General features: G+C 42.1%; 1 protein-coding gene across 1 annotated transcript; it reads left to right on the forward strand.

The window, feature by feature from the left end:
• Positions 1–439: 439 nt before the first annotated feature.
• Positions 440–12,110, forward strand: LOC139168996 (uncharacterized). The gene is made up of 3 exons (XM_070754780.1): positions 440–480; positions 5,811–6,089; positions 9,097–12,110. The coding sequence occupies exon 3, from the start codon at positions 9,491–9,493 to the stop codon at positions 11,027–11,029; it is 1,539 nt and encodes a 512-aa protein (XP_070610881.1). The 5' UTR covers positions 440–480; positions 5,811–6,089; positions 9,097–9,490; the 3' UTR covers positions 11,030–12,110.
• The last annotated feature ends 2,248 nt before the right edge of the window (positions 12,111–14,358 follow it).

Below are 14,358 nucleotides of genomic sequence, written 5' to 3' on the forward strand. Positions count from 1 at the left end.
TGGTGCATTACTTTCAAATGGAATGTGTGTGTGTGTGTGTATGTGTATATAAACATGTGTGTGTATGTGTGTATACCATTAGATATTTATGTATGTGTGTATTCATTTAGATATGATTGACAATGATAATATATGTGTTTCCATTTATGTATGTTTTAAGGTGGAGAAAAATAAAAAAGAATTATACCCAAAAAAGAAACACCTTTTTACCACCCAAAAGAAGGTGAAAATTTGAGTACATCTCAGTCACCCCCGCTCTTTGGTCTCTGCCTGCCAGCAATTTATCTCCTTGCAGCAAACAGCAGCAGAGCCTGAAGCACAAGCCACTGATTATCTGCCCCCCAACACTTCAGCTAATTGATTGAAGTTTCCGGCAAGTGGACTTGCTAAAATGAAAATGAAACTAAAGCTGCACAGAGACAAATTGTTTGAGGGATCAGACTGTACTGAAACTGGCTGTTTGTTTTTTGCTGCAAGGAGGTAAGTCAATAACTATAAATGCTTATAGAATGTTCAAATTATTAGACTTATTTTTTTAAAGACTGCTTTATTATTAACTTAACAAAATGAAGAAGTTTTTTTAAAATAAATGCTTGATCTGAAGAGACCCAGTGCTATTGTATCTTCTATTAAATAGCAGAGAATACTTCCAGAAAGCCATATCAATTTTAAAGATCTGTAAAAGTATAATGTGATATGTCCTGTTTTAGTATTAAGTACTTGTATTAATTAATAGCGTTTAGACTTAGAATTATTAGTATTAAGGTAAGGCAGCTGAGTTAAACCCTGACTTAGTCATGTTTGGAGTAGATCTATTTAAATAATTAGGTGGAGTTAGTGTGATTACATTTATGAAAACTTTCTGGAATTTAATATACTGCCATAATTTACATTTCTCCAATTCGTTGCTATTTCTATGGGTCAGGCACACATGCATAGAAATTCACAGTGTATATACACAACAGTGTATATCATCTGTGGTGTTTGCTGTTTGGCAAACTGTTGGGAGGCAGAGGCTTTTCCCCCCTTGTTTTCGTCCCCAAAACTAAGGTGTGTCTTATACTCCAAAAAATATGATACTTTGGGGTATTTTTGACTTACTGTGTAGTTTTTTATTTACTTATTTGTCATGAGTTTTATTTTTCATTCTAATGCCTTAAGTCAAGTACTGATTCATGAGAGGATTTCAGTTCTGAGAAAGTCAGAGTAATGGAAAAAACATACAAGTCAGGACTGCTCCAATAATATAAAGGAGCAAAGTATATTGTGTAGGTAGTCTTCAGGGAAAGAAAAAATATATGAGAAGTATGTTTTTTTCATTGCAGAGACACTTTGAAAAAAAAATATAAACCTGAGACAAATACTGACTTAGGTGGTTGGCAAAAAACAAAAATGTTTTCAGAATATCATAAAAGTGCATCCGAGACTCTGCATGGAGAGAATTACAGTAAATGTATTAGATGTATTTTACTGAGTTTATTTTGATTGTATGGACGGCAGAATGATTGATGGTTACTAAAGAAGCAATTCATTTTGCTGACAATTGCAGCGTTTGTTAAATTTTTGGCACTCCTAACTAGTACTTTCTGCAGTTTAACTACTGTTTTGAGTATTATTAGAAACCATTACTTTGCAAGGTCAGTATTTTGTAGTGTACGATACAATATACACACGGGGAGTGTAGATTTACAAAGAAATTTAAACTATAACGTTCCACTGATGATGTCCAGAATGTGACAGTCCATTAGTCTAGAGTTGTAACCCTAATCTATAGGGAAATAATCTTTTATGAATGCCTTGATTCAGTATTGTAGAGACCAACCAGTTCTCAGTGTGAGTTGCTCTCTCTTGCAAAAATCATTTCTTATTTCCATATTGAGACATTTGTAAAATAAATATAGATTTGTGCCTTGCTGACAAACCACTGAATTAAACATCTATGGGACATAACAAGTATAATATGTATGTATGAAAATTATTTATTTACTTATTTATTGAAAACAAGTGTTGTAAAACCAACTTTTAGAAACAAACTGGGCAACATACAACTAACAAACCATTGTATAACAAACCATTGCATACAACCAACCAACCAACTAAACAAAAAAGCCAGAAAAATCTTCCACAACCGCACTTCTCTGCTGCAACCCACATTTTCAGTTCATTCTTCCAGTGCTTGAGGAAAGAGCCAAGCTTTAAATTCTTTTTAAGCAGATAAAAAGACGAAGGTCTGTTGGATCTCAAAGTTGAGGGTGTTCTATTGTGCAAGGGCTACAATGGAAAAGGTATGCTTACAAAGATCCACAAGATAGCCATATTTGAAAAAAGGAATCTGGAGCGTGCCTATCCTATCCTCTCTGGTGGGATGGGCAGATACCCTCAGAGATATGTTGTCCTGCATATAACCTCAGAGAGATGCTGTCCTGCATATAACCTTTAAAGGTGATAACTAACATATTTAATTGCAACCATTAGAAAACTCTGAGCCAATGCAATTTGTGCAACAGATTTGTAATATGGGTAAACCTAGATGCAACCAATACTGTATATTATCATAAAGCTGGCAGATTCCAAAATATAAAGGAAAGAGAAAGGAACACAAGCAAACACAAATGTGTTTTGCTAATGTCTGCTTTACTTCTTTCCTGGCACTCACTGACAATCTCAAAGAGAAATTCTTATTAGGGCTGCTCACCCATGCTCCCCATCATCTTATATTCATTCATCACCACCCACCCACTCACACATGCACGCCCCTCCCCTGTGGTCCAGAAATGAGCCGTGCTACTCCATAAGCCAGTCTCCATCTTCACCTTGCAGTTCTTAAAGGACAATCGCTTCTTTCATTAGTGTCCAAGCTGCTCAAAGAGCAGGGCAGCCTCTCCCCACTGAATGGCAGCTCCCAGACGGCCAGTATGCAGGAGCTGACATGCAGCCCCCTCTACCACTGAGCCTGTGTCTGCAATGAAAAGAACATGATGAGACTACAGTTTTTGGGACATATTTCCCCCAGGTTTACTATGATGTTTTCTGTGAAACCTAGTAATTAGCCGGGGGGCTTGTACATCCCTTTCTGACACCCATGAGGCTTCCAAGAGCGGATATCACTTATCCCCAAATGAGGCAGTTGAGGCTGCATTGAAATGGGGTTGATCATCCACACCACTGGGAAAGGTTCAATGTACTTAGGACCCAGTTTTTTATTTGGGAGGTGTAGGTTTAAGTATTTAGTGGATAAAAATACCCACTGACCCATGTAGAAATAAGCCTGCATCCTCCGGATTTTATCAGCTTGCCGCTTATACCTGTTGATGGTTTTCCACACCTGCTCTATTCGGGCCATTCACTCCCCTACACCTTGGTTACTGTCTGTTGTGGTTAGCTCTGGCCCAGCTCCTGCCCCAAGGAATGTGCAGGTGGATGTGTGGGACACATCCACATGCCGCAGGCCTGTTTTGCTCCCGATGGAATCTGCCAATGAAGCCTCCTCTGACCAAGGAAGCATGAGTGACAGGGAAGAAGGGAGTTTGGCAGACAGCCCAGGAGGAGATCAATCCTCTGTATCATCCTTGGATTCTGAACAAGAATTAATGACACATCCACACATGCGTAGAGTGATGAATAGGAGACAACAACTGAAGGATTATTACAAGAGAAAATGAGGCCACCTGTGGTTGGGTGGCGCTCCAGTAATTAGGACTGCTGCTATAAATAGCAGCATGTGGGTTTGGCAGTTGTGAAAGAGTATCTGATCGCAGTTCTTCAGGAATTGTGTGTTGTTGTTTTATGGACTTTGTTTGTTGATTTTTCACGCCTTTGAAACCAAAGCAGAGCAATGTTTGTGTGTGTGTCTCATTTCGTTGGAAGAAGAAGGGGTGTGAAGTTTCTTCACAGCTGCTAGCTAAGTACTTAATGACTGCTTAAGGGAAATTGTACAGACTACTCAGTTGTTTTCGGACGAGTGCTCTTTGCAATACAAAAAGAGTGCTTAGTTTATTTTGAATTTTGTGATAAAGAACATTGTTTTGAATTTTCAAACGTGTGTGTGTCTGAAATTTGTACCCTTGAATTTTCGGGAGGCTCCTACCAGAGAGCCCAGCAGAACACTGTCAATGGTATTTTGAGACATTTAGGTATCGGCATGAACTCCTTTCCAGTAACCACCTTAAATAGGGTAAAGCAGCATTTACTTTACTCGCATGTACTGCATTGTTGTATGCCACCTCTGAGAATGAGAGTAGGTCAGCCCAATCCATTTGTTGATGTTTTACATAACAATGCAGGTACCTTTTTACCATCAAGGTGTCTCTCTCAGCTGCTCTGTTGGTGTCTGGATGGAATGCAGAGCTCACTCCCTGTGGTGCTACACCCTGTGCAGCTGCACACACACTCTTCAATGTCCTTCCTCATGTGCAGCCGCCAAAACTGTCTGTTTACCAAATGTAGAGTTTTTAAAAATCTGAAATGACTGGATGGATGGAAGTCATGACACTGCCATAGTACAGTCAGCTGCACAGAACAGGGCACATAAAGCTTTGATCCCCTCCAAGCAAAGCCCTTCTTCTTGGAACCACAGATCAGTAGTGAGGACTTCCCATATAGAAAGGGGTATGTCCTCATCACTTCTCAAGGTCTCTAATTGACATCTAATTCAGTCACAGCCTTTCTCCCCAGCACACACAGACTTGTTGCAGTGTCCAGTCAAGCCCAGCCCAACTTCTCCTGCCACCTACGTACTTTCCCTACTAACCTCCTGAATTCCTTAATATATTCTATCACTGGTCTACCTTTTTGCTTCACTTTCAGCAATTCCCCCTCAGCCCGTGTCTTTGTGTGGTCCTCAAATCATTCTTGGAGGGCACACAAGAAGAGATCCAGGTCCCCTAGTTCTGTAGCATGGTCCCCACACAAATCAGCCACCCACTCATCAGCCACCCATCCATTACTGCCACCATGGCCACAACTTCCCATAACAATCAAAATGATGCAATGTATTTGGCATAGAAATATGGCCACTTTTTCAGGGCTTCCGTTGAACGAGGCCCTCATTAATGATGGATCCTATCATTCTATTGGGCCAAGGAGGTGGTCTGTAGCTGGACCCACTGGAGGGTTAGTCCAGTCCTCATAAAAGTGGGGCCTCTTTGCTCCAGCTTATTGTTTGTCCAGAGGCTTCTGGGCCCCAGGACATTTCTTTAGCCTGATGCCCAAATGGGGTTTATCAGCTGGTTCTGATAAGGCCTCCAGCACAGTAGTTTCCTTGGGGTCTGCCAACTTCTCAAGGTCAACTACCTCCAACTCTGGCACCTTGTCTTCAGGCATAATTAATTGTAGGAACCTTAACAATTCTATCAGGTTCCAAAATGAAAAAAGAAAAAAGAACACAAAACATGGTTTGCTAATGTCTGCTTTATTTCTTTCCTGGTGAGGAAGATGTACATTAATCAATATTTTGTATTCATTATTATTGCTAGATTCATCATTATCTCTATGCTACTAAGACCTTTATACTATCTTCCTCTTTTTATACCCCACTAACCTTTAGAAACCCCCTTGCTTAATGGAACATGCAAAGAACAGATAAACAAGACAGAAAGTACAAGATGGTGTAAAATACATAATATTATCTATAAGTTATTATTGGTAGATAAGATGACATGCCTTGGTCATGCAAGCATTATGAAGGATATAAGAATCTCACTTCAAGCACAATCTGGGGTTCAGACTTTGTCATATGAACACTCTGAACCTGTATGCATAAATAAACCTGTGTTGTTTTATCTCCTTGTGGTCTTCATTCCGGAAACTAGTGAACTGATTCAGATGCAACATTTCTGGTGGCCCATATGGGGATCGAAGGTGCCCTGAGGCTCTCTGGGGATCCACCTTGGTGTTAGTAAGCCTGTAGTGTGAGGCAGAACAATCCAGGTGCCATCGGACATCTTTTTCCAAGGATCTTCCCAGTGACACAGGGCATCAGCGGTCGATACCCCAAGAACTACAGCTGAAGAGGATTGGAGACCAAGACATCATCCTCCTGTCCAGAGGGACAAGAGAGGTTCATCAAACAGGCAAGTGCTCAGGATAAGGTAAGCAGAGATGTAATAGGTGGGAAGCTCAAAGAGGTGAGCTCCCTTAAGGTAATAAGTGGGAGGATGTGTGTGTCTATTGCACTTCCCACAGATGAATGTGAGTATCCAGCACCCTGGGCCAGTAGGAAGCATGTGCCATTCTCAGTTACCATCAGAGACCATGGTCATCCGGCCCCCTGGGTAGGATGTGTTGTGTGAGGCCCTCTGTGTGTCCCAAAAGAAAAGACCCCTTACTTTCCTTTCATTGTATCCCTCCCTAATTGTCTTGTCTGGTACCCTGGGAGGATCATGGGTAGGAAACAAAGTGTGTCCCTTACTCTATTAGACTGCATGTTAAAACACTTCAATACAGCCTATAAGACTCAGCAATATGGCATAAACTGAAGCAGACATAAGCTCAGACCTTTTTGCCCTGCTGAATGCCCAACATTTAATGTAGGCTGGCCAGACATAGAAATGTTTGACCCCTCTGTTTGGTGCGGCACTAGCTAAAGATTTGGAAGCACTGGAGCTTCCCCACCCCAATGTGGTGTTACCGTATGTGGACGATTTGCTAGTGACAGACCACACTGAAGATGATTGTTGGGATTGTTGGGAGAATATTTCACCTCCTTCAAGTTTGAGGCTACAAAGCCTCCAGGAAAAAGGCCCAGTTAGTGCTAAAGAAAGTTAGATACTTAAGGTATGACACTGAAAGTAGACAACACGCGTTGGGTCATGAAAGAAAACAAGCTATTTGCCAACTGCCAGAATCAGCCAATAGGAAAGACCTGAGAGGCTTCCCTGGGGTGGGTGACTTTTTCTGGACGTGTATCCCTAATTTTAGTGTTCTAGCCAAACCCTTATATGAGGCCACCAGAGGGAGTGAAAAGGAACCTATGCAGTGGGACAAGCAAGAAAGAAATAGCTTTCTTGCTAGCTAGCTCGCTAGCTAGCTAGCTGTTTGTTTGTTTGTTTGTTTAACCTCTATGCCGCCCTTCTTGAAGTGACTCAGGTCTTTAAAAGTTTCTGCTTCAATCCTCTAGTCGAGCTTTACCAGATCTTGAAAAGCCATTTCACTTATTTGCGGCTTACTTGTGGCTGTGTAGGTGCTCACCAAGAAAATAGAAACTTGGCACTGCCCTGTAGCTTATCTTTCTAAACAGCTTGACCTGGTGGCTCAGGGCTAGCCTGCATGCCTTAAATTCATTGCTGCATGCCTTAAATTCAGGTACAGCTCTCTTGACACAGGAAGCTAATAAATTAACATTTGGCCAGGAATTCCACATCCACACACCTCATGCTTTGACATCTGTCCTGGAAGCTAAAGATCATCTATGGCTCACAAATCCCCACATCTTAAAATACCAAGGTAATCAAACCCTTTGATTACCTTGATCCAATCCACTGCTTTGAATCCTGCCACACTGCTGCCAGAACCTGACCTAAGCCATTCGCATGATTACATCCAGGTAATTGATGAAACCTTTGCTAGCTGTCCAGGCATGACTGACATACCTCTCTATGACCCAACTATACTGTCTTCAGGGATGGCACCAGCTTTGTGCAAGATGGCTCCCAAATAGCAGGACATGCTTTTGTGATTCTGACTGAAGTTTGGGAAGCACAACCAAAACTTGGGTTGGCACAAGTTCCCATTTAACTGAAATTCATGCTTTAACCCGTGCTTTGGAACTGGTTAAAGGGAAGTGGGTTAACATTTTACTGACTCTAAATACACATTTTTAACCATTCAAGTCCATGGTGCAAGGAAAGAGGCCTTATCATGGCAGGGAATAAGGACATCACGTATGGCTCCCAAATTCTATGCCTCCTTGAAAGCGGATGACAGCCAGTCAAAATGGCTGTAATGGATTGCAAAGGGACATTCTGACATCCAATTGGATAACAACAAGGCAGATAAGGAAACTTGGAAGGCTGCACAGATCTCCTATGGACAGCCATCTTCTAGTGATATGGTTACCCAAACACCCAATGGTCCCACATTATTCTTGAGAGGATCTCAAGCTCCTTGAGCCCCTCAAAGCAAAAAATCAGAGGGATAGCTGGTGGATCCTGCCTGACAATTGTGTGTTTGCCCCAGCCCATAGGGCCTAGGACATTGTTAATGAGGTGCAACAGGTGCAACAGACAGTTGCACCTGGGCAAAATTGCACTGGCTCATGCTTTGCAGAGGGAAGTTTACATTGACAAAATACATGGTTTTACTGCCAATGTTGGCACTCGTTGTGAGACCTTTGCAGCTAATAACCCCAGACAGGGCCCACAGTTGCTGCAAGAACATCAGCCCCAAGGATATTACCCATTTGACTCACTATGATTGATTTTACTGGCATGCACCACTCAGGCCCCTTCACTGCCCTGCTGGTCATTCTGGCCTGAATGTATACTTACTAAGACCAAGCAGGTGTTTGAAGTTGCTTGTGCCTTGTTACACTATTATTCCCTGGTATGGGTTGCCTTCACTGATTTCTTTGGACAGTGGTCCTGAATTTACACACAATGCCACCCAGCAGATAGCCAATATGTTAGGGATCACCTGGAAGTTTCATTGTGCCTACCATGCTCCCTTGGGTGGGAGGGTAGAGAGAGTTAACAGGACCATTAAGGAAAAACTGGCTAAAATCTATCAGGAGACACACCTCAAATGGTTTGATGCCCTAAGCATGACCCTGCTGTCCATTCGATCTGCTCCTCAGAAGGGCATACTTGTTTTGCCCTTTGAGTTGCTTTATGATAGTGTTCCCAATCTCCCTCCCCCTACTGTTCAGCCTTCCACATAATCAGCCGACACAGTTAAATTTAAACAATTGCAAGCCCTGAACACAGTGGCCCAAAATTTGCAGACGTATGTGCTCACATATAGGCCACATGTTCTTGTCACTTCCATGCATAACATACACCTAGGGCAGGAGGTTTGGGTCAAGGATTAGAAAAGGGAGGTTTTTCACCCAAACTGGAAAGGGCCATATACTCTCATTATGACCTCCCCTCTTGCTTCAAGGTTGACTCCATTAAACCCTGGATCCATTGGTCTCATATCAACTTGGCTGCCTCAATCCCATAGAAGGCTACAGCCTCTTAGACGGACTTTAAAGAAGACGCAGAGGAGAATCTCCCCTTCTGGTGACACTCCGGACGTTGTCCCTCAACGAACGGGAAATTCGAAGACAAGTACCCCTGCAGATACAACCCCTGTGCATTATCTATCGCATGGGAAACGATTGGCCTCTTCCCTGGAAACTGTGCTCCCACACCAGACCCCAGAAGGACTGATTGCCTTGATGATTCTGACTGCTTTGCTCTCTTTCTTTCTCTGATCTTCCCTTCTATCCTCCAAATTGCCATTCTCTTTTGCTTTCTGCTGATTTTGAAGAGTCATCAGCTCTGAGGTAAACATGGAGGCTAGCCAACACCTGAGACAGATGGCCTGGATCCACCAAGGTCTCATGCCCATTTTCTGGGTCATTATCTTTTTTCTCATGCTTAATGTTGCTATTAATTCCATGTATCTATACAGTCTGTTCTTCGCTAAGGATAGGGAGATTGGTCCAGAGCCCATTGACCCCACAGAGGCTGACCTGGATGGATATTCACCCATCCAGGAAATCCCCACTACAGTGGCATTTCCTCTGGTTCCAGCCTCTGGTATTGGCCATTCTAGGATGCCCTCACACCTAACAGGCCATACCTTTTATCACCACTTTCTTCCTTGCTCCGAATGCTTTGTTGACCTCCCCACAAGTAAACAGTTCATCTATTCCATGCTCAAACCTCCAAACTGCTCCTCTGGGACCCTTCTCCCTTGTCAACATAAGGGGGTCAGGTATTGGCAGTGCTTGTTAGATTCCTCCATAAAATGCCACCTGTTACACATCCCCTGGAGCGCAATATATCTTGGTACTAGACCAAATCCCAGGGTGCCAAATCAAATGGCAAAGCGCTGCTCATCTTGCCTACAACCCAATGGTGACCTCTGGTTCCGGTTGGGAAGACCTTCTTCTTGTACCCAACTTAATTTTCCTCCATGCCTTCACGATGGTGGCACTTACTATAAGTGCAATGGCACGGAAGGTGTTTTGTGTTACATAAGGGAACCATGGGGTTCCAATAGGTTGGGCAACCATGGTGCCCTCCTCCAGTGGAAACCCCCACGGATCAAACGGTCCCTCATTGAGCCTGACCCATCCCACTATAAACAATGCCAACACTGTATTCATGTTACCAAGTCTCGTAACAAAGTCATGTACACTCTCATTTACCACACCTCCACTCCCCAAACATGCAAACAATTTGATCTCACCACCTGTTCTTTTAATGGGACGACTTACAAGAGGTGCAGTGGTTCTCTGGGCATTGAATGCTATGATCCTAAGCAGGCTACAAAGGTTGTGGAGTACCAAATCACCCTTCACCATGTAACTTATGGCCGTAAGGAAGAGATTACTAGGACTACTGTCCCCGCCCTGAATCAACGGGTTCAATTAAAGTTTGATGCCTGTTATTACATTAATCGGAACACCTTTCCCCAAGGAGGTTGTGGAGGCCTGGAATGGGAACGCTCTTATGCTATCAATCATAAGTATGTCTGTGCCTCGGGCCAGGTTGACTGCCGTCCTATAGATCATAAATACTGCCCCTACTGGGAATGTGTTACTTTTGCTACCTGGACTCAAGGTGTCACTGGGAAGATGCAGTTTTCCTTGACCAAGGGAATGGTGGATCCAAACTGCAAACTGGGCCAATGCAATCCCATGATATTGTCTTTTACCCCTGTTCAAGTTCTTAAGAGCCCAATACCTTTTGGCCTCCAAATAGATGGCAAGGGTTCTGACCCGGGGATGGTTCTTTCCCTTGAAATATCCACCTCCACTCATGTTATTGGGCAAAAAAAGAGCTTCTTCTGGTCCATATCACCAGGAGGTAGACAAACATAACATTCAGGAAATCCCCTCTAAGGTGGTAAATACCTTTGTACAGGGCTGAGGATGGAACTTTTTGCTTTCACATTCCCAATAGTTGAAATCATCACTAACGCAATCATATGGAACTTGTCTAAACTAGCCAAGGAGAGTATCAAATCTCATGCAGAACAGATTGGCCCTTGACTATCCCTGGCCAAAGAAGGTGGCGTTTGCTGGAAGTTTAATTTGTCTAATTGCTGCATTGAAATAGATGACAATGGAACAGTGATTAATGAAATCACTGACAGGGTGGTTAAAATTGCTCATGTGCCTGTAAAGACTTGGAAAGGCTTTGATTTCTCCTCTGTCTTCTATGGCTGGCTCCCCAAACTACCTGGCCTGCAGGCTATCATGGGATTCATTTGGCCTCATTGCTGCTGGTTGTGTTATTTTATCTTGTGTCCTCCCAATTTTTATTTGTAATATCAATAGTAGCTTATCTCTCTTAGCACAAAAAGAAAGCCTCTGCACAGGTTTTAGCTTTATGTGAATTTCACATCATCAACCATGCTGATGAAGAAGACCCACTGCATGAGACCCATGATATCCCATGTAGGTATGAAACCCCACCTGAGCTGTGAAATTTAGGTGGAGTTCCAAAAGGGGGAAACTGAGGAAGATGTATATTAATTATTATTTCGTATTCTTTATTTTTGCTAGATCCATCATTATTTCTACACTGTTAAGACCTTTATACCAACTTTCCCTTTTTACACCCAACTAAGTTTTATAAAACCCCTTGCTTACTGGAACACGCAAAGAACAATGTCACAAGACAGAAAGTACCAGATGGTGTAAGATACAGTTATGAGCTGCCTGATGGAACCTAAATTTTCCTTTTTTCCTGTTTACATGATTTATATCTGTAACTTCTCCTTTTCTGTATAAGGACATACTGTAATATTATCTATAAATTGTTATTGGTAGATAAGATGGCATGCCTTGGTCACCCAAGCGTTATGTAGGGTATAAGAATCTCATCTCCGGGACAACCCAGAGTTCAGACTTTGCCGTATGAATACTCTGAACCTGCATGCATAAATAAAACTGTGTTGCTCCATCTCCTTGTGGTCTTCATTCCCGAAGCTGGTGAACTGATTCAGCTGCAACCCTGGGCACTCACTGACAATCTCAAACAGAAATTCTTGGTAGGGTTGCTCACCCATGCTCCCCATCACCTATTATTATTATTATTATTATTATTATTATTATTATTATTATTATTATTATTAATTAGATGTTTGTTTGTTTGTTTATTAGATTTGTATGCCGCCCCTCTCTATAGACTCGGAGCTCACAACAATAATCAAAAACAATATAACATTGCAACAAATCTAATATTAAAAGAGAACAATATATAAAACCCCAATAATTTAAAACCCATGCAACACATGCATACCAAAAACATAAAATATAAAAGCCTAGGGGAGATGTCTCAATTCCCCCATGCCTGGCAACAAAGGTGGGTCTTGAGTAATTTGCGAAAGACAAGGAAGGTGGGAGCCATTCTAATCTCCGGGGGGAGTTGATTCCAGAGGGCCGGGGCTGCCACAGGGAAGGCTCTTCCCCTGGGGCCCGCCAAACGATACTGTTTGGTCGACGGCACCCGGAGAAGGCCAACTCTGTGGGACCTTATCGGCCGCTGGGATTTGTGCTTCATTTATTCATTTATCACCATCCACCCACTCACACACGCATGTCCCTCCCCCATGGTCCAGAAATGAGCTGTGCCACTTCATAAGCCAGTCTCTATCTTCAACTGACAGTTCTTAAAGAAGATTCATTTCTTGCATTAGTGTTCAAGCTGTTCAAAGACCAGTGCATCTTCTTCCCACTGAATGACAGTTTCCAGACAGCCAGGATGCAGAATCATATATGCACACACACATACATATAGACATAGGAGATACATATATATCCTATGCCTATACCTATAGAGAGATGTTAAAGCTAGTGCCTTACAGGCAGACCTCTTAGGTTCAAATCCCAGTAAGGGTATGGCTACCTGATGAGAGTAAAATAGCTTGAAATATATCTATACTAGAGGCAAAAAGAAAGTAGTATGCTCCCTCCCATATTTGGGTATACCAGGGTGATTCGACAGAAAAAAATATATAATTCTTCCCTGGTACAAGCTGAGAGGAGGAGAACCTGTGGTCTAGAGGTTAAAGCTACCGCCTTACAGGCAGACTCCTCAGGGTCAAATTCTGGTAAGGGTATAGCTAGCTGAAATAGCTTGAAATAGATCTATACTAGACTCCCTCCCTTTTCATTATCAGCAAAAATATGTTTCACATATAGAATATAGTTTGTCGGCTATTAAAATTTAACTGCCTTGGATATGGCACATGGAGGGGCCAAGAGGCAAAAAGGAAGCATTATGCTCCCTCCCATATTTGAGTATATCAGGGTGATTCAACAGGAGAAAAAAACCATTTAACTCTTCCCTAGTACAAGCTGAGAGGAGGAGAACCTGTGGTCTAGATGTTAAAGCTACTGCCCAGGTTCAAATCCTGATAAGGGTATGGCTAGCTGATGAGAGCAAAATAGCTTGAAATAGATCTATACTTGTCTCTCTTCCTTTTTATTATCAGAAAAAAATATGTTACGCGCGCGCGCGCGCACACACACACACACAGAGACAGAGAAAGAGAGAGGCATAGGGTGTCCTATGTCAAAATTGAGTTTCTTTATTCTAAAAAGATGTTTCTACTATCAACCTTAGAGTCACTTCTTTTTTCTTGTTTCTTTTTGCATAACCTGTTCCTTTCATGACTTAGAAGAATACTGGCTAATGTCAATACAGAATAAGAGCAAGTGAATAACCCTTTGTTGTGGGTAATGCTGTAGACATGCACTTGTGATATAAGGAACAGAAATTGACCTGCCATAGAGTTTATTTTCGGTTCCATATCTTTCTTAATTAGTTGTGTAAAGCTAGACCTGCAACTCAGATATCTAAGAAATAAGCCTGCAATTTAGATCTGTAAGATAGTGATAAAATATCATTATCTATACTCATAAAGACAGTCCTTACTTTTCAAAGAAGTAAAAAAAAAGTAATTTGGTGATTAAGTGGTGGAACCAAACAAAAGAAAGACTAAACCTATATCGTTTATTGCTGATTCCCACATTAGCTTCCCTCATATCTCCATGAATGACTGATATGCTTAGAAGAGATCCCTACCCCCTTTTTGCTTTCTTCATAGGTCAATATTGCTACCATCTTCCACTTGCCTGGGTTATTTATGGGTACATAAAGAATACCATGAATGCCCTTTATAAAAGCATGCTTTTAAGGA

This window comes from Erythrolamprus reginae, chromosome 6 (assembly GCF_031021105.1).
Source record: "Erythrolamprus reginae isolate rEryReg1 chromosome 6, rEryReg1.hap1, whole genome shotgun sequence".
NCBI classification, from domain to species: domain Eukaryota; kingdom Metazoa; phylum Chordata; class Lepidosauria; order Squamata; family Dipsadidae; genus Erythrolamprus; species Erythrolamprus reginae.